Source organism: Poecilia formosa, unplaced genomic scaffold (assembly GCF_000485575.1).
Source record: "Poecilia formosa unplaced genomic scaffold, Poecilia_formosa-5.1.2 Scaffold113, whole genome shotgun sequence".
NCBI classification, from domain to species: domain Eukaryota; kingdom Metazoa; phylum Chordata; class Actinopteri; order Cyprinodontiformes; family Poeciliidae; genus Poecilia; species Poecilia formosa.
In genome coordinates this window covers 794,456-817,665 of record NW_006800052.1, presented here as the reverse complement: position 1 = coordinate 817,665, position 23,210 = coordinate 794,456, and the positions used below count along the sequence as shown (strand labels likewise).

The 23,210-nt window shown below is 41.2% G+C and overlaps 1 protein-coding gene across 2 annotated transcripts; it reads left to right on the top strand.

Moving 5' to 3' along the window:
* The first annotated feature begins 220 nt into the window (after positions 1–220).
* Positions 221–22,384, top strand: pla2r1 (phospholipase A2 receptor 1). 2 transcript variants are annotated; one of them, XM_016675392.1, is made up of 30 exons: positions 221–862; positions 3,274–3,654; positions 3,734–3,907; positions 4,460–4,624; positions 4,757–4,870; positions 4,980–5,129; positions 5,412–5,606; positions 6,470–6,633; positions 6,713–6,823; positions 8,036–8,148; positions 8,243–8,412; positions 8,489–8,694; positions 9,279–9,424; positions 9,816–9,900; positions 10,007–10,142; positions 10,240–10,275; positions 11,393–11,553; positions 12,277–12,341; positions 14,684–14,784; positions 14,864–15,000; positions 16,103–16,220; positions 16,352–16,491; positions 16,669–16,807; positions 17,363–17,598; positions 18,361–18,544; positions 18,643–18,777; positions 20,404–20,526; positions 20,604–20,780; positions 21,169–21,204; positions 21,413–22,384. In XM_016675392.1, exons 1-30 carry the CDS (start codon positions 712–714, stop codon positions 21,628–21,630), a joined length of 4,467 nt encoding a protein of 1,488 aa, XP_016530878.1. In that variant the 5' UTR covers positions 221–711; the 3' UTR covers positions 21,631–22,384. The 2 variants fall into 2 exon arrangements, with proteins under 2 accessions (XP_016530878.1, XP_007560169.1); XM_007560107.2 differs by having other exon boundaries at positions 223–862; positions 16,666–16,807.
* The last annotated feature ends 826 nt before the right edge of the window (positions 22,385–23,210 follow it).

Here is a 23,210-nt window from a genome sequence, read left to right as displayed (position 1 = left end):
GGAAACCGTCTAGAGAACAAGCTTGTGTCATGAAGCTCAAAGAACAAAAATGACGCAACTTTCTGTTGCTTGAGTTTAAATAATTTTGTTATGCAAATGTTATGTAGAAAGGAGTCCCCTTTTATTTATTTTTTTTTTTGGCTTACTTTGCCGAATCGTGTCTGCATAAATTATAACCTTGAGATTTTCTCATATAATACTTTCTTAGATCTTGAAATGTAAATATTAATTTTATTCCGTTCTTTCGTTTACTTTTCTTTGTCACGAATGGTTCTCTTTGGGATACCTTTAGAAAATGTCTCTGTGCCATTTTTGCAAACCCCTCACCAGCGTTCCCCGCATTGCTGTTAGGAAACCATGAAAGAAAAGTCTTTGACACATCGGCGGATGTTCCCAGTACGTTCGACCTATATTGATGGACTTTTTGTCTTTTGGGAGTAAAAAAGTCGACTGGCCGTGTCCCAGTGAAAACACAGCAGAGCGGCAGGAATGCAGCGCTCGGACCCGGGCGGCAGCAGCAGCTCCTCCGTCAGACGTGACGTCGCTGCTGGTTCCCCGCAGAAAAACTTCACTCCAGAGAAAGTTTTCTAGAAGGGAGAGACAGAAGGGGGGGAGAGGAAAAAAAAAAAAAAGCAGCGGCGAGCCCGAAAATACGCGGAGCCCCGGAATGTGCAGACGCTCGGCTCTCCAACATTTCAGCCATCTGTCGAAATGTTTCTGCGCTCCTGTCGATGTATGGACTCGGTCCCTGCTCTTGTGGGGCTTACTTATTTAACTGTGTTGTTCTTGTCGAGAAGCTCCCTGTGTAACAGCGAAGAGGACGATGAGGTCCTGGGGAAAAACCAGCTCGCTGAATTCTACAGTAAGTTATTATCCATCCTCCAGCTGCAGACCGCTTGTCTTTCTTTCATAGCCCTGCGCGGTACGACCAGGCTGCACAGATTAATTGCAGGCTGAATATTTTATAACTGCGCTGCTTCATGCTAAAGTCGGGTAGGATGTGTGTTCTCGCTGCTGTGTTGTGTGTGACTAAAAATACCGCTGTCTTTAGACCTTCCTCCTTTCCTGTAGTGGCTCTTTGGTTGCAGTCATGAGAGCCACAGAAGCTCCGGCTTCAAACAAGCAAGTCAAGTTTATTTGTGTAGCACATTTTCAGTAACAAGACAGTTCAAACATCATAAAAACATCACAAGGTCACCAATTATGAAACATGCCATAAACATAACGTTTTGTAAAATCATTAAGCAAATACACGTCAATGTTTAACTTACTTCTAATCAAAGGCAACTCTGAGCAAGTTGGTTTTTAGCTCTGATTTAAAGGAACTTGGTGTTACAGCTTTCTTTATTTTTTTTGCCTGAGAAAACTAATGAAAACGTACAAGGCCTTTGAAAACAAATTATGTGATATACAGCTCAGGAAAAGCTGAAACTTTTGACCTGTGAATAATTAAAACCTATAATGTTATTTGGTTACTTTACTCAAGTAAAGAGTAATTGTATTAATGATGCAACAAAAGATTCAACGATTAATCGGACGGACCTACATCTCATTCATCGGAATGGTCCTGGCTAGAGAAAGTTTGATCAGTGCAACCTTCTCAGTTAAACACAGTTAAAGCAACTCTTGATTTCTAAACTATTTTAGTTAATTTACATAAAAGTAAGGAGTGGGCTATCATTCTCTTAAACTCTCCAGGTTTCCCTTTTGCAAAACACCCGATTCAAATGACTCACCAAGGTACGGCCTAATTTAAAGACGCTGTAGCAGGGTCAACACCAGCACCTACTGACCTGTGACACCTAGAGGATTGTGTTCTCAGAAGACCAGAATTGGGCACTAAATTGAATGAAAGGTCAAAAAAGCAGTACCAAGATAGCTGCCTTTGGACCTCCTGGCAGAGCAGGTCCAATTCTGTTTCCTCAAGAATCCTGTTCAATCCAAGTACAAGCAGTTTCATGCAAAAAGAAGAAGAAAAAAAAACCCCAAATATTTGAGGCAGAAGCATGAAAGTAGCTGAGCTAATTTAGGTGCAGTGGAAAAATGCTCTAAGCTCTGACAGACACTTTAAATTATTTTCAACCATTTTTTTTCCCCATCTGAAGCTGCTAAAGAGAAAAGCACACCACCACTTGTTTATTTACGTTTTTTCTTTCATAGGACAGTTATGACATGTGTAACTTTGGAATCTGCTAAATTGAGGAATTCTGTGGAGTTTCTGCAGGTTTTTGAGGACACTTAAGCTGTTACTTTAAAATCGTCTTAAAAGGAAGAACCTTTATGTTTTAGTGAAACAGCACAAATAAGTCTGCATGGCCAAATTTGGGTACATTATGCTCAAACATCTTTTGTAATAACTGGTATCCTGGAGTTTCAAGCTGCTGCTTAGAGAAAAATACACCGCGTTTTAGAAATTGAGACAAATGAAGCCCCAAACAGTTGGATGAGACACATTTTTTGCTTTACGTGCTACAACTCCAGATCACAGCAGTTTCTATGATTGCAGTTCTAATTTGCAAAGTGCAATAGAAAAAACTTTGTGAGATAGTGGGGGAGGGAGAAATCCTACTCCTTTATTTAAGTTGTTAAATATTTTGCATTTTTGGTCATCACTTCCACAAAATTTCTGATTTCAACTGCACCACAATTCCTCTCTGTTTTGGCACTAATTTATGGGCTTTCTGAAAATGTTGCATGTTTTACTTCAGCTTGACGGTGAAGTGTGACAATTTCCAATGTGCAGTTTTGTTTTCATCCACTATAAAATCCCACTTCAGGACATATTTAATTATGTACATTGTATTTTGCTGCATCGTAGTTCTTACCAGTGAAAATAGAGCAAGGACGTCTGGACACTGAAAATAGTTTTGGTCATGCAGACATTTGATTGATACCTTCCTCTGCTTGCCGAACACTCCTTTTAAAACCAATAATTTTTCAGTACACAAACAAGTTAAAGGTTTATTTCCACCTACAACCGTGCAGTCTTCGGTATGCAGTCGTGACATGAAGGAAGTTAGAATTTCTCCTCATTCTTTCATTAACTTCCTTATATAATCGGCACACATCCCTTTTTTTCTTTTCAGCATGTATTTACACAGTAACCTGTGGAGGAATTGTTTGCTCACAATTTTAAATTCCTCTTGTGAAAAAATGTTCCTGTCTTGGTGACAGAGTTTTGAGGCGCAAAAAAACCCAAGTTTGCCTGTTGTACTGCCGCATATTTCTCCCCAACAATCCACATGAGAGTATCTCTGGTCCCTCTCCCTCCAGGAAAAGGTCTCTTCGTCCTGGAGAGCGTTACGCTGAAGCGCTGCGCGACGGTGAACGGCTCCAATGTGGTGCTGGACGATTGCGAGCGTCCCACACGCCGCATGCTGTGGAAGTGGGTCTCTAGGCACCGACTCTTCAACTTAGGCTCCAGCATGTGCCTGGGCCTTAACGCTTCGGACGCAACGCAGCCGTTGGGCATGTTCGAGTGCGACGCTACCCATCTGGTGCTGTGGTGGCGTTGCCACGGAAACATGCTCTATGGGGCATCGGAGTGGAAGGTGACGGTTGCCGGACGTTTGGTGGTGGCAAAAAAGAACATTTACCACGAGTGGCAAAGGCACAGCACTCCCAAAGAAGGCCCCTGCTCACATCCATATGAAGGTAAATTAGTTACTGATCAAGCTGTAGAAATACAAGATTCTGCCCGTGTCATTTCTAATGCATTGTGTTTGATTTGTAGAAATCCACACTCTTTTGGGAAATGCACACGGATATTCTTGTGTTTTTCCTTTTAATTACAACAACAAGTGGTACGCTGAGTGCACAACTGAGGGCCGGGAGGATAATCTTCACTGGTGTGCCACCACTGATCGCTACGATCGGTCTGAAAGATGGGGCTTCTGTCCAGTTAAAGGTAACATGAGTCCAGCTAACAAACACTGTCATAATTGCACAAAGGCAAGCAGAGTCATAGGCAGTTTGTCTGTTTGTCTGAAAACAAATAGTCAAGCTTTGGTTTAAGGGTGGGGATGCGAGGAGTTAAAATGAGCCTAATAGATTGCCTACATGGGAAAATGAATATATACTGGACCAGTGGTGCCTAGCTCTAGTCCTCGGGAGCCGTCAGCATCCATCTTTTGGATTAATCTCTGCTCCACCACAGCTGAATCAAATGGCTGAATTCCCTTATCAGCACTTCGTTCTACCCTGCAGAGCCCTGATGACGAGTCATTCAATAGTAGCGTAGCAGAACTGGAGTTTGCCAACCCACGAAGTAGACGGATCACAAAAGCAAGTAGTTCAATAAATAAATAAATAAGGAAGTAAAGCTCAGTAAATAACACTTATACACCGAAACGCAGGTGAAAACAGTGGCAGACACTTGAGGATGAAATGCACAAAAGTGAGAACCAGTCACTCTAACTCAGCTACTAAGTGTCTAATTTGTGCCTCGACCAACTTTTAGCTTCCAGTTGCGATCATTTCTGGGAGTCGAACCAGGAGCTCAGCGCATGCTACCAGTTCAACCTGTACACCATCCTCACCTGGAGTCAGGCGCTGGCCACCTGCCGCGCTCAAGGAGGGGATCTGTTGAGCATCACCAGCCTGGCTGAGCACAGGTATATCCGAGGTGGGCATCGCATAGGAAACATTTGCTGAAGCACTCACGTTAGCTTCTGATGTTTAGGTGTTTTTTTTTATTGTAACATTAGATATTACTGCATAACAGTTTTCGCTCCTACTCGGGTTATGTTTCGGTTAGATCGACTGGCAAATGTTGGTGCGATGGTGTGGATTGGACTGAACCACCTTAAGGACGGGTACGGATGGAAGTGGTCCGATGGCGCTCCCTTGTCACTGGTGAATTTTACTGCAGGTATTGCTTATTTAAAAAGAATCTGTGAACAAAATCTGCTGCTCAAATCGCTTGTCCTCCCAACTTTATGTCGGATAACATTTGGCTCAACATTTACTACGTCCTTCAGCTCTAGTCGCTGGTCCGCTAGAGACCAACATGCCCTGCGGAGTGTACAACTCTGCCTATGGAGCCCATTGGCAGAGTCTTTCCTGCGAGTCCGCCCTGCCTTACATCTGCAAGAAGACACCGAACAACACCAGCACAGTCGAGCCACTAGGTGAGATTCTGGTAAATCACAAGAGACAGACGCAAGTCATTAACGAGGGTGGGAGCTGTCCTGCTTTTTCTCGTGGCAGGTATGAGTCTTAAGAGCAGGGATTACTCATAAGGCATGCTTTTATACGTGTTGTTGCTTTTGGTTTAGTCCAGGTCCCTCCCCATGTGCAGAACAGCTGGATAGGGAACTTTTGACCGTACCCTGTTTTTGTTTTTCTGGTCCATCTTGTTCTGGTCGTCTTGGTTCATTTCTCGCACATATTGGTTCTTCCCCCCTTTTCAGAGAACTGGCAGTACATCCCTACCGAGTGCGCTGATGGCTGGTGGCCTCATAATGGCTTTTGCTACCATGTGCTGGCGGAAAAAGAGTCTGGAAGCTGGAAGGAGTCGTCCCGAGCCTGTGGCTCTCTGGGGGCAAAGCTCATCAGTCTTTGTTCCTTGTCAGAGGTGGAGATGCTGCTTAACCTGCTGGCTAACCGTAAGAGCGTCAGACAGCAGACGTGCTGTATTTTATCAGATAACATTTGTGTTTCTAAATGTTTAAGGTCTCTGGCTAAAGCCAAGGAATCATGATTATCTTTCACTTTTTTGTCATTTTAATGGTTGTCTTGAGATAAACCTCTGTTGATCTTTATGAAGGACCCTTTGAAAAACATTTAGCAGACTTTGACTGCTGAATATTTAGTTAATATTGTCCTGAATGTGATAATATTGCTATTATTTTATGAAATATACTCAGTAATAACAATAATAAAAATGAAAAATAACATAAACACATTTTCCAAAAATAAAACAGTTTTTGTACTTGATAAATGTAACATACATTTTCTGAGATTTTTTAATTTATTTTTTTAAATTGTTTTTAGGTCCAATACATTTCCTTCTTATTTGGTAGAATTCCCATTAAAACTGTATGATCGTGGTCAAACACTGTGGCGATCCTTCAACTAGCTTCACACAACAGTTTGTTATAGTTTGTCACACACACATTTTCAGAAACTGAAAATGTGTGTGTGACAATGTGTGTGGCTCTTGTTTCTGAGAACAGGGATTTGTGTTGACCACTCCGGAACAATGCCTTTGTTGTCCTTATCCCATTGGGTAACAATTTTGCCAGTGTGTTTAGGGCCATTGTCCTTTGTGAAGATATACTATATTTTGTATTTATTTAGTTTTTTAAATTCTTCCACAGTGAGTGGCCCTTCGGACCATGTAGATACAAAGTATCTCACCAGCTTCCGCCTGGATCTTCACAAGCCCATTTTTCTGTCTGTTATTGTCGCAGTTCATGTTGAATCGCTGCTGGTATTTGAGTTTTCCTTGTTTTCTCGTGTTTGGCAGATTCCGGGGGAGTCACAGAGGTCTGGATTGGTCTGTGGAAGCCGGGGTCATCGCCAGGTGTAGAGTGGTCGGATGGTTCACCGGTAACTCTGACTCTCTGGGACCAGTATCAGCCTGTGCCCAACCTGACAGATTCGTCACTTTGCGTCAAAATGGAAACAGAGGTGAGACGCGGCGCTTTGAGACAAAGCTATGCAGTTTGCTGCTGCCCTTGTCAGATTTCAAGTCTTCCCTCTGATACAGAAAGGTAACTGGCTCTTGGCCCCATGTGATGAGCAACACCCTGCTGTATGCAGAAGAGAAAGCCAGAGTCCAGTTCAGCACAGAGGAACCTGGGATGAAGGATGCCCTGCGGTAGGAACCTGAACGCACAACTTACCCTTCAGCATGTAGTTACTTGCTGTGTGTTTGGGAAGCAAAACAAGTGGAGTCATAGATGGCACACTGCAACCTGGGCTCAAATTAGTGGTGAAGGACGCGTGGTTCATTACATGGTTACACAACATTCACACTGAAAGTGCTGAATGTCTTCCAAAGCTTACAGAAGACGTTTAAAAATCCCCAAAAAAGAATAATTCAAGCAAAAGGTTATTCTTGTTTCTTTCTTTCCTTCTCTAACTCTAAAAATATAGCCCTGAATTTCTCATGTAGTAGAAATATAAAAATAGTTTACTTTAAAAACTATCTATTATGAAAAAAAGGGGGGTTTGTGTACAAGGTGGATTGGCTGTACTGTGTGCCGGGACACGCACCACAAAGAGCCACACACCCATTACAGCTCGACTTTTAGTCCAACAAGTTGCCCCTTCAGAAGCACAAAGAGCTGATTCACCCGCCCGCTGACGTATTGTCTGGCATTCACGGTTCTCCCTGACTCTGTTTACAAGAATATCAGCCTCCTGAGTCATCAGGCTACTTGGTTCGAAAGGAACACGAGGCCAAAAAATTACCCAAAGGGCACAATATCAACCGTCGTGCACGAGCAGTCTCTGTTGATTCCTGCCTGACGTACTCCAAACAAAGCTCTGTTTTCTCTGCGTCGTTTGTGTTGCGGAAAGGTAAGGCTCAGAAATGTGTCTCCGTGCAGATGTGAGGGTGAGCCTCTGGATCCCATAAGGCAGCTGTGGTTTGAGGCTTTAATGGGGGTTAAATAGGAAAATTCACACCACGTCTCTAAACAGCCTCTCTTCTGCACCACACACTTTTAAGTAATGCTGTTGCACAAAATTACACAAAGGCACAGAGGAGGAATTGAATTGAATCGAATTGAATCAATTGTTTACCCACACACACACACACCTACATACAAGATCAGAAAATACGGTTGTAGGTTCTTGTGTTTCAAGGAAAACTCTCGTCCTGGTTGCAATTCAAAAAAACCTGAAATTAGCATCTTCTATTAGCTTCCTGAGATAGAAAGCCTCGATGTTCCTGAGCTGTATCAGTTTGTCCTGTCTCTGTGATCACTTCAATAATTATTTGTTAGTGAATATATTCTTCAAAGCATTTTGAAATTCTGTTATTTGATATTTATTTATTTTTTTTAATTCCTGATTATTCTTCTAGGGTTGGAAGCGACGCGGTCACTCCTGTTACACAGTAACTAGTCATGAGCAGACGTTTGAAGACGCAGCGTTGGGATATTACTGCATGGCTTCTCTCCTCACTGTGGAGAACAGGTGATTCATTAAGCCAGTGGTTTATGTTAACAAAACTACTTTTTTTTTCTCTTAAGTCTGTCTCAAGCCTCTTCTCTCATCCTCACTGCGGCAGGTTTGAGCAGGCTTTCGTCAACAGTCTGCTGAGCGCGAATGGAACCAACAGCAGCATGAACTATTGGATCGGCCTCAAGGACCAGGAGAAGAAGGGGGAGTACAGATGGCTTCCTCACAACGGCTCCTCTCTGCCTCTCACCTTCTCAAACTGGAACAAGCATCAGCCTGGTAACCGCTGGTTAATAAAACACCGGTTTAGATATCAGTGGATCCTTAACCTTTGCTTACTTTCCCTTTCATCCAGTCAGTGCTGGTGGCTGTGTCGTCATGTCTGGCGGTCCTGCTTTGGGTCACTGGGAGGTGAAAGACTGCAAATCCCACAAGGCTTTGTCAGTGTGCAAGATGAGCAGCGGCCACAGTGATGCTGGCCTGCCAGAGCGCCACATTGATGCTTACGCCCCCTGTCCTCCAGGCTGGGAATCACACTCTGGACTGCTCCACTGTTTTAAGGTATAAAATTAAACTCTCTCTTTTTTTTTTTTAACCTGTAAGTGTAGATGGCACTTATTTTCTTAAAGTGCTATTTTATCAGTTTCCAGATAAGTTAGTATGATCACAAAATGCAGACTCTCCTTTATTTATTCAATAAGAAAGTTCATTAAATGCATCTTAGAAATAATCAGGCACAAAAAGGCTGATGTACCATTTTAATTTTAAAAACTTTGCTTTTAAAGTGAAAAGCCAAGCTTGCCCCCCCTGTGTGTTATTTTTTTATTGCCCATTAGGTTATTGATATAGTTTTTTTAAACAAACGTTTTCTCTGCTGAAAATTAACAACCTGGTTTTGTTACGGAGGTGTTTGGGGATGGAAACGGCGGTAATAAGAATATACCAACGCTTCGGGGGACAAACGTACAGAATTGGCTTCGATCTCAGGGATGCAATGTACTTGTACTTCCTTGTCGTTGTATTTTATTTTTTTATTTTTTTTTGCATTTTAAAGGCACACACAGGACGTACGCTAAAACACTGTGACATAACGTTCGGCATTTCCCCAGTTTAAGCTCCGCTGACCGGATGTGTGGCTCTTCTAGGTGTTCCACGATGAGAAAGTCTTGATGAAGCGCTCCTGGGTGGAAGCAGACTTCTTCTGCCAAGCCCTCGGGGCTCAGCTGGCCAGTTTCCAGCACTACGAGGAGCAGGTGTTTGTTAAGCACCTGCTCAGCACCATGTTTGAAGGGTTAGTATCGCCCCTTGAGGCTCAGTGGTGCAGAACTGTTGTGAGGATTAAAATATGCTTTTTTTTTTCTCTCTAGCTTTGAAACACAGTAAAAGCAGTTTCCCTACACTCTTACATACACAAATGGATGAAACAGAAAAATAAAAAAACAAAAGGTTTCTAAACTTTCATAACAAAGTCGCACAACTTAATTATATAAAAAGTACCATGCATTGATATTAATAAGGCATGTTATTGCTATAAAATTAATGTCTTCTCTGATAGGAGCCAGTATTGTATGTTGATGTGCGCAGTTTTTTGTTGTTTTTTTTTCCAAAGGGAAACCCGTCTCATGTAGCGTTAAATTTCTGTGTGCTTGTTTTTTCTTTCTCCCCTGTGTATTATTTTGTAGAACAGAGGGCCGCTGGTTCTGGGTTGGTTTAAATAAGAGAGACCCCGACCACCCAGGAGCCTGGGAGTGGTCCGACGGCTCTCCAGTAAGAACACAGAGATGTTTGCCTGAGCTCGCAGAAAGCCTGTCTGGGCTGTAATATGTAGACAGTTTTTACAGCTTTTATACCAGCCAGGCCAATCTTTGTGCAGATAGTGACGTCTTTCATTGAAGATAAGAACGAGGAGGATGACAGGAGGGACTGCGCTGTGTACAGCGACCTGACTGACAACATGATGCCACGGCCTTGTGACACCAAACACGAGTGGATCTGCAAGCTGTCCAGAGGTAAACGCGCTCACACTTTTTCCCTCCACGCCGTTTGCATCATATAGAAACACACATCTGTGCCGCCTGGTTTAGTAAACTTTGTTTCGCGCTGCAGGTGATAAGCTGAAGAAGCCTTACTGGTACACTGAACGTGAGTAAGATGATTTTTGTTTGGGACTTTGGATGAATTTCACAATTGATTGCCACTAGATGTCACACTAGAGCATCCGGATGTAAGACAAGAAAACAGATCTGTAGTTGAAAACTAACTTAGAGCCACTAATGCAGCATCTAGATTTTCGTGTTTCTGTTTGCTTAAATAGAAGAGGACCAACAGAGATACCTACATTTCTGCACCGCCACAGTGACGTTGGTTCTCAATGTTATTCATCGTCTTTGTAGGACAACAACTTCTGTTCCTCAAGGAGCCCATTTCTGACATGATGCATTATGTCAAGAAATAGCAAGATTGTTACAATAACGATGATTTGACTATTTTTTTGACTATTTATTTAGAACATGATAGTAGTATAAAATCATGCACAAAAACAAGAAATGCAAAAGACATATTTTTGTATCACAGTAATCTTGACATGTCCGAAAAGGAGTTGGAAAAAATAAGAAACTTATGAACCCCATAAACTCATACAATATGATGATGATGATAATAATAATAATCGTAATAATAGATTTTATTTCTAATTGCCTTTATATCAAGCACTACAAAAACAAAATAAGCAATTACAATGGATAAAATGTATTTAATAAATGAATACATAAAAGAGATTAAAACAAATATGCAAGAAAGTGAACCAAAAATCAGCTACAAAGAAATGTCTTATTAAGACCTTTATTGAAGGGATTGTGATGCCCTCAGAGTGTCAGGGAGAAGGCAGCAGTTTGGTTTTGGGTGTGTGGAGAAGGTTTGAGCGAGAGGGGCATTTCCATAGTTGCATTGGCGTGTGAGGAAGGAACTCTTTAATTCAATCCTGGTGGAAATGGGAAGTTGGTGGAGAGAGAGGAGGGTGGAAGTAATATGGAAGTAACATTTGTTCACTCTCATCTGGAGCCTAAATGCAGAGTTATACTAGAGCCTCTGCAGGTTCTTGCTAGGAGTCTCAATGAGACGTGTGTTGCAATAGTCCAGTCTGGAGGAGACAGAGGCATGGAGCAGTTCTTCTGCATCAGAGATGATAATCGTGAGCTAATTTGTCACTTGTATTTTGTTCTCTGGAGACATCTTCTCTCTGCGTTTGCTCCCCCCACAGAGAGCCAGGCCTGGGTGTTTTACCGAGGAGCCGAGTACTTGCTGGCTAATCAACCCTACAACTGGCACGCAGTCTCTTTGGCTTGTCAGATGATGGGAGCCCACCTGCTATCCATTCACTCCAGGGAAGAGTCGCAATTCATCAAGGAGCGCTTACGACAGGTTTGTCATCGGCCTTGTTCACACACTGATTAGCATCGACAAGATGCCACTTGTAAATATCTGTGAAGCTGTATTTATATTCATTATGGTACAATATTCCAATGCCTTGTCAGCATTTTCTTTTCACTTTGAGTGAACTACATAAAATAAGTAGTTCACTTTGCAAGTTTAAAGTAATTCTCCTAAGCGCCTAAAATAAAGCAGCGTTCGACACCTATTCAGTCTTTCAACACCGAATAACAATAATCCAAACAAACATTGATGCTTTATCTCTCTGAAAACAAACACAGTCAGCCTCTGTCTAATCAGAGAGGTTTGCCGCCACTCAATGGCACTGCCGAGCCATTATTCAGTTCATGCTCTCATTGGAAAATCAACAAGCGTGCAGACAATAACACTCATTTCTCTCGCGAGCTCCAGTGTTTTCAGAAACACATCGACGAGCTCTTACATGCGGACACTTAAATGCTCGAGTGCCCAAACACAGAACGGGTAAGAATAAAGCTTTCTGTTGGCAGTAGCCTATTGGATCAGACTAAAGACGCCTCTTGTGGCTCTGAGGCTTGTGAGGGGATAGTGGAAACAAAACAGGGCGGTGAAAGAAGTAAATCAGGGACCATGGAGTGTGCCTGAATGGCTGCCCATGATCTTTCAGGCGTGTGAGAAGGGCTTGCCATTGTGGAGTGTAAGTAAAGTTTTTGCTAATCCCTGCTCCTTTCACAGTTCTCCCTGGGACACACCGACTGGTGGATTGGCCTTTCCTTTGGCCCACCTGGAGAGGAGGTCAGGTGTGTGAGTATTTAAATCTGCTGAATGGATTTTATGTAGAAATCTGTGTAGAAATTGGAATTCTGTTTTTTGTGTAGCCAGAGATATAATTTGCATTTGTTTTGAAGGTGAACTCAGTATGGCAGGTGGGCAAATCAAACATCTTGAAGTTGCGGGAATCTGCTGTTTATTTGCATTTCTAATAGCCTAGATGGCATTAAATCATCCCCTATGATCTTATGGTGCTAGTGTGCTTCTATCTGTGGTAATAGGTCTGTTGTCAGCAATTTTCTGCCTCAGTTTCACGTGAGATGCATTCAGCTGAAGACATCATTCCTAGAATCGAGTTATAGTTTCCAAGAAAAATATCAAACACTCCAACCAACAACAGCAAGTCAAACCTCTGGTATTTTGTTGGCTGGAAACTGAAAAATGTGTAAATCTGTGTAATACGTCAGGCTGGACAACCTGTCAGAAAGATAAAATGTTAACTCCCACTGATAATGATCCTTCAAGTAGTTTTCCTAAGACTTGCCATTCTTTTGTTTATTAGTCAGATATCAACATTTTCAAGATAGGAACTTGAAAATGACCCATCTTGAAATTCTTAACTCTCCAGCTTGGAAGTTCACAACGCCTGGGGAACTTTCAAGTTGGAAAGCTGGATGTCCCCGAGGGCCTCGATTCAATATGCAGAATGACAGCCATATGCCTGCTGCAGAATAAACCCTTTGTGTGAGCTCCTTTAACACGCTAAACCAAAGGAATGCAAAGTGATGCAAACCTCTGCTGTGAACATGTTCCTCAGTGATTCAATGCATGAAATTGAGATAAATGCATCAGTATAAGCTTGTGTTCCGAATACTAGTTGGCACTGCGTCGGATAGCGTACCCAGCCAGGTTTTCCGACTGACAATTAACACGCATTGAGTTTGAGTGTAGCATTTTTCCTACATTCAAGTTCTGACTTTGGAGCCAAGTTGAACACAGCATCAAAGGAAGAGAGAAAGAAAGAAAGAAGGAAAAAAAGAAAGAAAGTAAGTAAGTAGGGGAAGACCAAGAGGCAAAGAAAAGTTGCAAAGAAAGACAACTATTGAGCAAGAAGAAAAAAAACAAGTGGAAGGAAAGAAAAAAAAAACCCCATCCAGGATAAATCAAAGAACAATGACTTGGGGGTAAAAAAGTGAAAAAAAAAAGTAGAGAAGTGCTGTTTATCATATTGCAACACAAGATTTTGTATTTTCTACCAGGTCTCAGTTGGGTAGGAAAAAATATACATATTCCTACATTTTATTTCTTACACCATTACATAAATATTCTTCTATTCTTTCTTCCTTTTCAACTTCTTTCATCCCTTTCTGTCTCTCCTTGCATCCTCCTATGTTACACCAATAAGACAATAACTATAAGACCTTAAAGACCTTTTAGTTTACTTCCTCATGTCCTTCCTTTCTTGTGTTCTCCCTCCACTCCTTTACTGTGTCTTTCCTTCTGCCTCTCTTTGTATCTATCTTCCTCCCTTTTCCCTTTTCTTTTCAATATACCCTCCCTTTCTTTATTTCCTTCCTTACTTCCTGCTTCGCATCTTTCATATTTAAAGCCTGCACTGTCATGATTAATGGGCTTGGCGTTGATGAGGAATGATGCTTATTATAAAGGACAGACAGGGAGCCAGGGAACAAACAGAAACCGGGTAGCATGAGACAACGAAAGAGACGAGTACGGAGTGAGTTAAGAGAGAGAGTGGGTTAAAGACTCAGCGCTAGGTTGGTAAACAATGAACCGGTGCTAATTAGAAACAGGATGCAGCTGAACGTATGCCGAGAGGGAGAGATATAGATAGAAGAGAAGCAAGGAGTAAACAAACTGGGAAACAGACAAAATACACATGGATAAAGAATAACCAAATACAAGTCGTAAACAACAAACATGATCTAGCGTAAGCCATAAACAACAACTAAGAAAAGACTGGTCAAAAGCAACAGACAGAAAACTATGGCTGATAACGAATAAACGAGGAAGTAAATGATACAAACACTAAAAAAATGTAAACAACCTGGAATCCTGACATGCACACAAAACACCTCCTGTCAATTCACATTAAAGTTTGGTGTTTTAAAGCAAACTCTGGGGACAGGGGACTCAGGAGAGTTAAGTCTGGAAAAGTTTTGTGTAGGAACCTCAACAGGTGGTTGATGTGCCTCATATCCATGATGAAAAACACCATTAGGAGTTACTTGTGTCAAAAGCAGTGAGGTATAACCCAGATTCAATAAACAAGCCACTGACAGCATAATTAAGATCAGAAAATCAATCCGTTAGTCAAACCAATATCGGTGCTATTTCTTTCTCTTTTCTCCAGGTGGAGCGACAAAACAGAGATAGATTTTCAGAACTGGGCTGATGGCGGTTTAAACAGTGACCTGAAAAAAAGCGGGACGTGTCTCTCCATGTCTTCAACAGGTAAATGCGGGCAGACAAGCATGGCCATTCATATTCAAATGGCAGAGGCCAGTGGTGAGGTTTCACTTGGATGTTGCAGGGAAGTGGTCGGTAAAGAAATGCAGCGAACTTCACGGCTACGTGTGCAAGAGAAGGACGGTGTCTGTGGTGGAGACTCCCCAGGAGCCACACTACATTGGAGCGTGTCCAGAGAAGTGGCTCTACTTCGGACACAAGGTACAAATTAGCGCTCGTGCAACTAGTGCCGAAAAAAGATCAGGTTGTTTTTACCGTTGTTTGTATCCTCCGGAGTTAAGTGAGGACATCTGTCTGACAGCTGAAGCTTGGTTGAATGTTGGTCGTGAACCAGGGCAAAGTTCCCCCAAACACAGTAGCAAATATGCTTCAAAATGTCTGTTGAAACAAAAAAAATAAATGAATCAAAGTCCTGCAATGACTCAGACCTCAGCCTGATTGAGATGCTGTGCAGAAACAAATGTCTGCAAATCCCAAAGGACTCATCCAACGCCGTGAATGGAATGTGCCAAAATTCCTCCACAACAAGCGCCCGATAAAGTCTTAGAGAAAACTATTTTTCTAAATCGTTCTTGCATAACTTTTGAGTCAACAAGTGCACCTATTTTTGTCCACTTTTATTATGGTCTCGCTTAACCTTTGCATAATGAGTGATAACATGGTGGAATCTGCTGCCGTTTTGTGCGCGCACGGGATGGAATTTAAATAACTTCACAATCTAGTCATTTTTTTATTATTGCTTGAAAGACTAAGCTCTGCACAGGATTGGATGGGGACTTTCCTTTTTCTACCACTGTTTCTGTAACAAAACTAAGAACGAACTGCACTCCCACAGACCTGAAACAATTGGCAGGTTCTTAGCTGCCTTTAAGGTCAAAGCAGGATGTTTGTGTTTGCAATTTCTGAGTGATGTTGTTAACACGAGAATAAACCAGCTGGTCCTTGTCATAGCACTTGTTTTGTTTCTTTGCTCAGATCAAATGTTTCCCTAAAGTCCCATGTGGGAAGTAGCAGTGAGTAAAAACTCAGATTATACAGCGTCAGTCATTTGGAAAAGGAGGGGGAAGCGGTTGTGGCTTTTGTTGCTCTTCACCGCTTTAATATAATGCTAAAAGAGGAAGAGATGTGGGTCATGGATACATCATTACTACGGAATGTGTCATTGCTTCCTCTCAAACACTAACAAAGAGGTTTGGCCAGAATATCTTTGTATCTTTGACCTTTTTAGCTTCACGTCCTTGAGTGCTGTGGGAGTACTGGTTAGTCTTACTGTTTTGTGTGGGATTAATATTTGTATTGACAGTGCCTCCTGCTTCACCTTCCTGGCAGTCCAAACGAAGGAAAGAGTTGGAAAGACGCCCAGTCCATCTGCTCTTTGTTTCAAGGCTCCCTGGTTGCCATAGAAGATGAGATTGAACAAGGTAGAGGCAACGTGAACTCTACGATCTCTCCTTTCTACAAAAACCATCAGTGCTACTTTGTTTTCCTTCTCAAAGTCTGTTTTATTTATTTGTTTCTTTCTTTCTTTCTTTCTTTATTTTTATTTCTGCAGCCTACATCACCATGCTGCTCCAGGGCAGCTCGGTAGGTGTGTGGATCGGTCTGCGAGATGAGGACACGATGAAATGGACCAATGGGAAACCAGTCAGCTACACCAACTGGTCTCCAGTTGAACCAAAGAGTTATCTTACTGTAAGCCCCAGAGTTTGGTGATGTTGTTTTTTTTTTTGTTTGTTTTTTTTTGATCAAACTAAGTAAATTAGCATGTAACACAGACGAGCATGTGCACACGAAGTAACATGTGGGTCGTACGTATTGGGAAGTCAGGAGGCCGTAGCTTTGTGACGCTTTGCGTTGACCTCTCAGCAGGATGACTGGCTCAGTGGGGCTGCCGATGAACCGCTCTGCACGGTTTTGTCAAACAACCACAATTTCCACCTCACTGGGAAATGGTACGATGAGAAGTGCAGCGAGAGCGGGTATGGCTTTGTTTGTCAAAAACCTCAAGGTAAGACTGAGTATGTATCTTTCTGTTTTTTGTTTTTATTTCCCTCTCGTCAGTCCGTCATTGTTTCTGTGTGTGCTTTCTTTCTTTTGTTGTTTGACCGCTTGACCTTACAGATTTGCAGTTTATGACTCGTTCTGGTATTGATGTAACCAGAACATCAATACTGGTTACAGTATTGATGTTCTTTGGCGGTTGGTTACCTCAACCAAAGTATTTTACTTTGACTTAATGCAGTATCTACTACCAGGATCTGTATAATTAATAACAGATAACAGAAAGTTAGCATCTTTATAGCTCATCTGAAAACCAGACATGAGCAAGACTGTACCTTGGAAGACCCCAAGTTTCACCTGGCAGACTTTCAGTAATGACTCCATGAAATCAATGTTTAGTTTTCCAAATCAAATCGGTGGATGAAATCCCAAACATATCCTAGAACACACTTTGTACCAAACATTAACACAGTGAAATAATCATTCTGATCCATATCACCAGTGTTTTTGGCACCGTGTCCAAAGTACCGTATTTTTTTATTTTTATTTTTTCTGGTTGCAGACACATCCAAACCCCCCACCCACTCCTATCACCACCCTCTTCCTGACAATATTGAGTACAGGAGCAGCACCTACAAGGTTGTGTCTGGCAACATGAGTTGGTACGACGCGATGCACATGTGCATAGCAAATGATTCTGAGCTAGTGAGCATTACAGATGCCTACCACCAGGCTTTCCTTACTGTCCTTGTCAACAGATTGGACGGCCCACATTGGATTGGACTGTACAGTCAAGATGTACGTACCTTTTGTTTTGCTTAGCTTTGTGAATGTCTGCTGTGTGACACTGTGGATATGTGAGTCGGTGTCAACTCTGCTTTGGACTTCTTACTCTGCTGCACCGCTCTCTCGATTAGGTTTTAATAGTGCCTGAGTGTGTGAGTGCAAGCGAGGAAAACTTAATTCAAAGGAAAAAATATATAGCGTTAAACTAAATCTTCCTATAAGAGAATGTTACCCACTCGTCTGATTTGCAAAGTATTATGGGATATTATGGGAAATCCCAAATGATTCCATACATGGACATGTAGCCACAGCCTGTGTTTTGTTCAGTTTGTTTTTCATAGTTTCTCTTGTCTCTTGCGAATCTCAGAGGCTGTACTTTGTGTGCATTAGGCAGGCATGTACTTTCCCACTTAACAGTCAGAGAATTAACATTTGGAGTTAGTCATTCCTCAGCCTTCGTGGGCTGACTTTGGAAAAAGAGAGAAATAAACAAAGGAAGTGAGAGAGTTACTGTTTTTCCCCATAAATCGCCTCCTCTGCTCTTTCGCCTGGTTGCAGATGTGTTAATACCATAGCACTTTGATCGTATCACTGCCTTTTGCCATGTTACATATCATGCCATAAGCAATAAAGATAAAGATAAAAAATAAACTTAAAATACAAACATGTCTTGGTAGAGAAAGAGCCAAACCCCTGATTTGAAAATCTCAGTAAAATCCTGTTTTGCTTGTGGAGCTTTCTGACAAACATGCTGGTGACTGTGAATCCTTCCAGAGTGGCATCAATTACAAGTGGTCAGACGGCAGCGACACAGTGTACACACACTGGGACGCAGCTGATGATGACGATGACGACTTTGTGACTGGAGAGTGTGTGTACATTGACGTGAACGGAGGCTGGCGGAGAGCAGACTGTGAGACTCCGTTGCCAGGAGCGCTGTGTCACGTTCCCCTGCCCAGTCAGTACCGTTTCTGTGATGAAGCGTGAAAACCCGAACACTCAACGCTACATGTAATCAGACGGGTAAAATCCCACTCTCACTTCTTCCTCTCGCAGACAGTAAACCGTTTGTCTCGTACGAGATGTCCTGTCCGCACACCTGGGTGAAGTTTGGACGAGGCTGCTACGACTTTGAGCCGGTGGTTGAGAAACTCACATTTGAAGAGTCGAGAACCCGCTGCAAACAGAAAGGTGAGTTTTCACAAGTTGAGACTTCAGTTGCTGGTTTCCCTATTAATCCAGTGCAGCCAGGAAATTCAAATATTTCACTAAATAAAATTAAAATCACCCTCCTCTGTATGTGAAAAAGCTCGAGCTGATTTGAAATACGACATCGTGTTGCACAGACAGAACAGTACAATTTTAAAAAGCAGCAATCACAACCAGAAAAAAAAAAAAAGTTTGTTAGTTATCAAATGTTTTTGTGTAGGACATTAATCTAATGCAAGGCCTTATGAATGAACAACTGTCATCAGATTAGATCTCACGACATATTACTCAGTCATAAGACAATGAGTTTTATTTTGAAAATCCACTGAAATTATCTTGTTGCTTGTGGTTTCATTGCACAAACAGCTGCAACAAAACTGCATTTCTATAGAATAAGAGCATACAAGTATCAGAAAGTGTATTCAACTTTAACCACTAACACTGAAGTTACACTTAAAAGCAAAACATATGTTATTACTCCCTGTAAACCTGCAATTTTGCACATACGTTCTGTCTTACAGAGATAGTATTTAATATTTAATCAATGTCCACTTAGCTTGACTTATTTTAGCCTCACTCGACTAGTTCCCAGCTCCGAAGCGTTATGCAAAACACCAATTTTCTGTTGGTCAATACGATTGCAAATTTCACTTACTTGTTAAATTTGGGTTCAATATTCAGACCTGTGATAAATCTATCCACTGCTGTGCTGATGACATTCACATCTATTTACCCAATTTAACAGTTCCTACACTTCATTAAAAAGTCTTGTTCTTTTCCAGACTCTAATCTAAATTTTTACTCAGCTTTTTTTTATTATTATTATTTTTTTAGAAGACTTTGATTACAAATGATTAACTCTGTACCTGTTTGAGTACTACACACTGCAGCGGGTGTTGGTTCAGCATAAGGCCATCTTACTGCTTTTGTGGCACATAGACAAACTTAGATCAGCTCTGTTTCAAAGTCTGTTACTCTTGGACTTGTCAAATGAGTAATGGAGGATCCCTGCAATAAACGCGGATTCTTTAAAGTGCCCTTTGAGAACTTTTGTACCTTTATTTGGTTTTTGTTTCTTTTTAATGTTTTGTTTGACATTTTAGTCACAGTCTAAGAACCACAGAACCAGTAAACCCAGAACTTAAAGTTGTCCAGACTTGATGAAACAGAAAGTAAAAATAATCCTGGTCTCACCTCATTGACTTCTTAGATGGTGGTTTTATGGTCTGTTATTTTAATATTTTACTGCTCTTTGTTGTATTTAACATTTGCAAGGCTTTGTTGCAACTTTGCATAAAGTTTTACACAAATAAGGTTAACATTCAGATTAAAAACTGATCCATCAGTTTTTTTTGTTTTTTTTTACAAAGCATAGTTTTGATTTGTCATTGGAATATATGCATAACTCACTGTTTTGTGTAGAAATTATGTTGAGTATTTTTGTGATAGGTACAACAACCTCTCGTTATCCTGCTTGAATAAAACAGGATAACGTTTTATTCAAACGTTATGCTTGATTATGCTGTTTTAATCAAGCATAAAAACAGAAACCCGAGCTCGTCTTCGTAATTGAAGTTGGGACTTGGTTGTCCCTCTCTCACCCTGCAGTCAACACCTCAGACATCCTGACCATCGAAAGTGAGACAGAGAACCGCTTTGTTCTGGAGCAGCTGTGGTCATCTGGGTCCCTTCATCGCACGATTTGGTTGGGGATGTACTTCAACATTGACAGTAAGAATTCCCGACTCACGTTCAAGCAATGAATAACGATTAACGAATTTCTGTAAACTGTGAAACTTTGCTTCCAGCTGATTCGATGGCCTGGGTTGATGGTTCACCGACGGACTACACCAACTGGGCAGATAAAGGCCCAGACACCAAACAGCTCACCGCAGACACCTGTGTTACCACCAGGGTGATGGATGGCGTGTGGCATCTATCGACATGCGGAGGGCAGCTCGGCTTCATCTGCAAAACTGTCTCAGGTAGTCAAGGACTCCTTGTGAAGGGGCGGTCGGATGATAATCTTTGGGTTAGCACACGGAAACCAAAAACAATAACAATATTTTCTGGACAAAAGTAAATTTTAGATGCATTTCCATAAGAGCATTTCAGTACGTGAGTGTGAAAATTAATGTTTGTAATTGCCAGTATCACAGAAACAAATCTTTTGATGGATGCTACTTTGTGTATTCTAACAATGTGCTTGTGATTGTTAGTGTCTCTGTTTCTGAAGGACACATTCCACTGAAGATTTGCCACAATGTATAATTTATTTCTTAATTTATTTTTGGCATGCAGTTAGCTGTCCTGAATGCCAAAGATGATTTATGATGCAATGTATTAAACTTCATTGTGTTTCGTCTTTTGCAGATGTAGCCTCTGAGGTGGAGGTGGAACCCCTTAATGGTAAATTGACATAAAAACTGACTTTGAAAACAGTACAGAGACGCATTTACTAGAGTTAGTCCAATTAACACCAGCACACGGGGAACAATGTATGCTAGTCATACCGAGTTAATTATTTTCAGATTGTTTGCCAAAAACAATTTTGATTATTTCTGAGTTCTGGGCATGAGTTGCCTCACCTTGATCTAAAACATCATGTTTCTTGAAGGTTTGCATCATGGCATCATCCCTGCTGCAGTGGTGGTGGCAGTATTGATCTTCGCTCTGCTGGCAGGGGCAATGTGGCTCCTGTACAAGAGAAACCCGGCTCGCTTCCGTGGCTTCCCCTCGCTCGGCAGCGCCTATTACAGACAGACCAACTCCCAGGCAACAGAATCGGATGGAAATGTTCTGATTACAGACCTGGAGGCTCATTCAGGGGAATAGCACCCAGGGACTTTGGCAATTTGTTAGCCTTTGTTTGTATCTCAGCATTTTCCTGTCTGGCATGTCGGCCAGGTGAAATCTTAAAGCTGCGACACAAACTTCTCAGCTCCTCGGAGCTGAGAAGATGACAGTGGATGTGTTTGAAGGATCCTGTTGACTCTCTGATTCAGTTTTATTTAAAGCATTCAGCCGGGGCTAAAGTGGGAGTCAATCCCTTCTGGAGACAAGGAGGCGCAGTATTTGAATTAATGCTTGAACTAAGACCAGATTATTTGAAATAATGAGGATAGCAGGGAACGTGAAGCTTAGGAGGTTAACAAAACGTTTTTAATCAAAACTGCATGAAATTCATTCTGTTTATTTGGTAACAGTTCAGTGCAGAAAACGATTGATTTCAACGATTTGAAAGGAGTGAAGGAAAATTGTGGTAATTTCATATTTTCACGAAAAAAAAACAACAAAAAAAACATAGTATTACTTACCTGTTTCTGTAAATGATGCATTCAGGAGCATCTGGATTTGCTGGATCTGTACATGTGGAACATCAAAGTTGTCAGTATTACTTTTTTATTTACATGTTATTTTGTATGTACACATTCTGTATATTGACTTCGGAAGGTTGTTTTTTTTTTTTTTTTAGTGCTAGCAATGTCCTGTTTTCATTCCAAGTTTTGTGTTCTGAAGCAAATTTAAAAATATGCATTTTGTATAGTTTTATTTACATTTAATTAAATCGAGGCGAAATTAAACCGTTGTGTGTCGTTTTTTACAATCCAGGGTTATAGAAGGTCTGTGAAATAAACAACATCCATCTGGAACCTTCTGCAGGTTTACCACTCTAGTTTTAGGTGATAGGTTATGTATTTTTTTAAGTGGGCTTGTAAATATGAAAGATAATGCTACCATGTCTAAAGAAATTGATTGGTCAGACTGTTTCATGCATTTTTAAATAGATTTATGTGTATGGTTTGCATAAGAAATATCCTATATACCTGATTACATGTTGAACCAGTTCTGCATTTTCAACCTTTGTCAAGTAATTACTCTGCAGTGATTTCAGTAAAACACACTCATTAGTCATTAGAGTGTTATATATCTGCTGTCAGTAAAAAGAATCATCAGCAATATTTGACATCTAAATGCAGAGTATTTAATAATTCACAGGATCTGCAGAAAAATCCGTGTGCAAGGAGGAGGGAGAGTTGTGTGACGCAAAAATGTTGGGACTTCCTGTTCAGTTTGCGTGTGATTAAAATATGCTTGTGTATAATATAGAGATAAGAAGTCTGGGTGTGTCCACTGGCAAGCGTGAACACCGGAAGTTCGGTAATTTCAGAATTAAAGTGTTACAAAAGAATTTCTTACAGAAGTGTGGGTAAAAACGTGAAAGCAAGCAAATGTCAGAGCAAACATTTCTTTCTGTCTTTATGTCTAGTAAGAGGTACATATTCTGTCATCCGTATTAGGTGCTCATTGAAAAACAAACTATAAAGAAAAAAAAATAGATAAGTACAGACAGAAACGTTTTGTACACGTTCAATAGCACCAGCAAAAGAAAAGAGTATAGTAAATAAATTATC